The sequence below is a fragment of the Dendrobium catenatum genome, unplaced genomic scaffold (genome assembly GCF_001605985.2).
Source record: "Dendrobium catenatum unplaced genomic scaffold, ASM160598v2 fragScaff_scaffold_1223, whole genome shotgun sequence".
Taxonomy (NCBI): domain Eukaryota; kingdom Viridiplantae; phylum Streptophyta; class Magnoliopsida; order Asparagales; family Orchidaceae; genus Dendrobium; species Dendrobium catenatum.
This window is the reverse complement of record NW_021319685.1, coordinates 283,029-287,546: the sequence shown is the minus strand read 5'-3', so window position 1 is coordinate 287,546 and position 4,518 is coordinate 283,029. Positions and strand designations below refer to the sequence as shown.

Sequence of the window (4,518 nt, the reverse complement as noted above, 5' to 3'; positions counted from 1 at the left end):
TGGACACATAGAAAGTAGGAATAGTAAGCAAAACATTCTTGACTAGAACAATCCTTCCTGGCAAAGAGCAGAACTGGTTCCCCCAACTATTTATTTTAGCCGCAGCTTTCTCAAGAAGAAAAAGGAAATCAGAAGAAACCTTCCTTCTTAAGCACATATTTATACCCAAATCTTTAAAATTGAGAATTTTTGATAATGACTTTCTCTGTGCTCTGCTAACTGATTTCCCATAAAAAATGGTAGACTTTTTTTATTAACTGACATCCCAGTCCAGTTATAAAAATCTATTATGATCCTTTTAAACAATGTCAAATGATCCAAATTGGCTTCAGAAAAAAGCATAACATCATCTGCATATAAAAGGTGTGAGATCCTAGGGGCCGAAGCAGCCACTTTGATCCCTAAATCATTCCCAATATGATTCAGATTATCAGACAAGAGTTGGGAACAAAGAATAAAAAGATAGAGAGAAAGTGGACACCCTTATCTAAAACCACTCTTGGCTTCAATCCAATTAGACTTTGTGCCATTGAACATAATAGCAAACTTTGGATTTATGATACATTCCATTAGAAGATTTGAAAAACCCAAAGGAAATCCAAAGTAGCTAATAACATTTTTCAAAGAATTCCAAGACATACAATCATATGCTTGAGCCATATCGATTTTAATCGCCACCATCCCTTTCTTAGCTTTAGAAAATCTAAACTTGTGAAAGAGCTTTGTACCAAAAGAACATGTTCCGATAGCGATCTCCCTTTTAGAAAAGCTGCTTGATTTTCCGAAATCAACTTATGGATCACCAATGTTAGTCTATTTAATAATAATTTTGCAATAATTTTGTAAATAGACAAACACAAGATAATAGGACAAAAATTAGAGGGATCTACGGGATTTTGGACCTTGGGGATGAGTACCACCAACATCTCCTTCAACTTATCGTTCATCTTCCCGGTTGAAATAAAGAAAGAAATCACCTTCCAAGTGTCTTGAGCAATGATCTTCCAATAAGCTTTGATAAATGAATAAGGAATACCATCAATTCCGGGAGATATATTACTTCCCAGACTCAAAATAACTTTCTCAACTTCCTCCAATGTGTAATGTGCCTCCAGCATCTCTACATCTTCCTTGCTAAGAGACATCAGCTTCTTCGGCCAACCAGAAATAACACAGTCCCTCTCTTTCTATTTCTGAGAAAACAATTGAAATAAGGAATGTTCGATTGCATCCTATCTTTTTGGAAGAGTAGGTGTAAATTTATTCATGATAAGTATGAAGATTCAGATAACTATATTGCTGCCAATGCTATTTCCTTTGCCGTGAGAAGCAATTTTATTCATGTCCAATCGGAAAACTGGGGTGCTAACCAGCTTTTGCTGAATTCTACTTGGCATCCTCCTCCTACCGGATGGATTAAAATAAATATTGACACAGCTCTTAGAAGGAATCACTTGGCGGGAATGGGTGGAGTGATCCGAGATGATAAGGGAAGGTTTTTGATGGCTTTCGGAAACAAATCTTTGCATTGGGATATTTCTCATTTAGAGTTAATGGCTGTTCTTGATCTGAAAAGGCTGCTCAAAGGTTGGATGATGGAGGCTCAAGGTGTGATCGTAGAAGGAGACAACTTGAATATTATCAAATTGCTTAATAATGCAGTCACAGAATGGAAGGTTAGTAAAAATATTGATGAAAATTTGGCTTTCTTACTTGAGTTTAAACAAGTTGTTTTTTCGCATTCTTTTAGAAATGGGAACAAACTAGCGGATATTTGTGCTAATTTGGCCCTTGTGAGATCTTTTTTATGGAAGATCTTCATGATGTTATGATTCCTCCTTCTTTCTTGTATTGCTTGAAGGAGGAATGTGATACTTTAGGCTTACTTTGACTTGTAGTTCTTTGGTTCCTTTAATGCATTTTCTTCATTTCTTTCAAAAAAAAAAGAATGTTCGATTGCATCATGATCAGTCACCATCTCTCCATCTATACCCTTAAGCTGCTTGATGAAATTACCATTTTTCCCGCCATTAGCAAAGGCATGAAAAAATTGAGAGTTGATGTTACTCTCCTTCAACCACTTAAGCTTCACTCTTTGCTTCCACCACACGTTAAGCTGTGTAAGAGTGATATTAAGTTAATGGACCTTAGATTTGAGCAAGGAAATAATTTGTTCCAGATTACCATCACCAGATATTTCATCAAGTTGCAAATCAGCTATTTCTTTTTTAAATTTCTCTTTGAGATCTAAAAGGTTATTGTGTTTAGCTTTACTCCAAAAGAATAGAGACCTTAACACATTATGGAACTTCTTATTTAACACCTCCATAGGATCCCCCTTAAGTTGTTTGTTCCATGCTTTTTTAACTACATTGAACGAAGCTGGGTAGGAGAGCCAAACGTCTTCAAATCTTAGCATCCTTAACTGCTAAAATCCATGGAAATCCAGCTGGAAAACCACCGAAAAGTGGTCAGAATCCACCTAGGCCACATGCCTGTTAACTGCTTGAGGGAGAATATCCAAGGCTTTAGAATTGAGAAGATACCTATCAAGCCTTTCCCATACATGAGATCCTCCACATTTATTATTACACCATGTATATTTTGGGCCTATAAAACCCACATCATGATAATCAAATTAGTTCATAAAAGAATTCATCTCTTGAGGAGCAAGAGAGAACTTGAACTTCTTACACCCTCTTTTATCATATTGAGAGAGAATATAATTAAAATCACCACTAATCACCAATGGTAGATCCAAAGAAGAATGAGATCCTAAGCAATCCCACAAATTCCTTCTACCATAAACATCTATGCTTCCATATACCGTAGAAATAATCCAATTGCCTTTGTTCTCAATGCAACACTTCCCAATCACATATTGATCGTTGGCAGTGATTAAGGAGAAACTTGCCAAATCAGCCGTCCACATCACTATAATACCCCCTGACATCCCATTAGATGGAACAAGATAAAAGATCCAATCTTTGCCCATCCAATTACTAAACTCCCATTTGTCCATAGAAGCCATTTTTGTTTCTACAACTCCCACATAAATTGCATTCCAATCTCTAACTACATCCTTCAAATATAGAGGGGCTTCCCTTTTTGTAGCCCCTTTACAATTCCAAAAAATAAAAGAACTCATTTGGCCACCAAGGGGGTAGGACCCCCACCCTTCTTTTTATTAAGTCCTTCTTGCTTCTTAAGCCTAGTTGATTGATTTAAAGGACCCAAAAAAAGTTTAGGCTTAAAAGTACCAACACTATCCACCTCTTGTTTATCAATACCAGGATAACATTCCGAGTTATCCTTCTCAGTCCATAGACTTCACCATTAACAGAGGAAACTATCTCCCCTTCTTCAATGTCTGGATTGACAGAAGTGCAAATCCCATCATCCAATTCATTAACAATTACCTCTCCGTGTTCACCCAGCAATTCAAATTTATTAATGCTAGGAATAGAAAAATCGGTGGCATGAAGTCTTACCATTTCTTCTTGATTAGAGACTGAACCTCCATCTTTAGGTAAAGTTGGATCAGACAAAGTACCCTCCAAAGCCTACTGTAAATTTTCCTGATTTAGCATATTTTCAGATGCAGCCAATCCTTGAACTTCTTCTCCATTTGCTTTTTGAGACTTGTTAACTGGAACATATTTGGAAGTAACATTTTTATCACTTTTGACAAGAACTTTCCACTTATGTTTCCTTCTTTTGACATGAATCCAAGGCCCATAAACAGAACCTTTATGTTCCACTTCAGGTACATTAATTTCCTTCACAATTTTTGTAGCCACCTGATCCCTATCTTCAACCTCCACTTTTGATTCACAAGAAGCAGTTGAGTGCCCAATTTTGCCACACATGTAGCAAAGAGAAGAAATTCTCTCATATTACACTTTTTGAAAGAATCTCCCATTAGGACCTTCCACCCAAACCCCCACAGGAAATTGCTTGTCAAGTTCCAATCTAACACAAACTCTTCCAAATTCCCTTTTGCTCAATTGAAACATATTCCCATCATCAATAAGAAGTGGAGTGCCAATAAGGGAGGCAATCCTAGCTATATTAACTTCATCCCAACAAAACAGGGGAAGATTAGGAAATCTAACCCAAACCAGAGAGCTAAGGCCTTTCAATGAAGAAGGAGAGAAATCCAAACTCCATCTATCCATTCCAATTATATGCCCATTAACAAACCATGGCCCACCCACAATTACACTTTCCATAGATTCTTTTATGAAAAAAGAACACAACATCCAGCCTAAACAAATTGATGTCAAATGGAATTTACCAAACTGACTCCATTGGCGCCGTAGTTCCCAAGCTGTCGTCTGAATAGAATTATTTCCTCCAAATACCTTGACCACTATAGAAAGATGAAGATGATCAGAATTGGTTTTCACATTTGGTTCAAACAGTTTTACCGCCATCCAGTCCTCAGTTAAACAGTTAACCACCTTCTCTTGATCAACTTTGATGTGAGATTGCTTGACCCATGGATTGGTCCCCATA

The 4,518-nt window shown here is 37.0% G+C and overlaps 1 protein-coding gene across 1 annotated transcript; it reads left to right on the top strand.

Moving 5' to 3' along the window:
* Window positions 1-1,217: 1,217 nt before the first annotated feature.
* LOC110098104 lies at window positions 1,218-1,832 on the top strand. The gene has a single exon (XM_028699251.1). It carries the CDS (start codon window positions 1,218-1,220, stop codon window positions 1,830-1,832), a length of 615 nt encoding a protein of 204 aa, XP_028555084.1.
* Window positions 1,833-4,518: the final 2,686 nt, after the last annotated feature.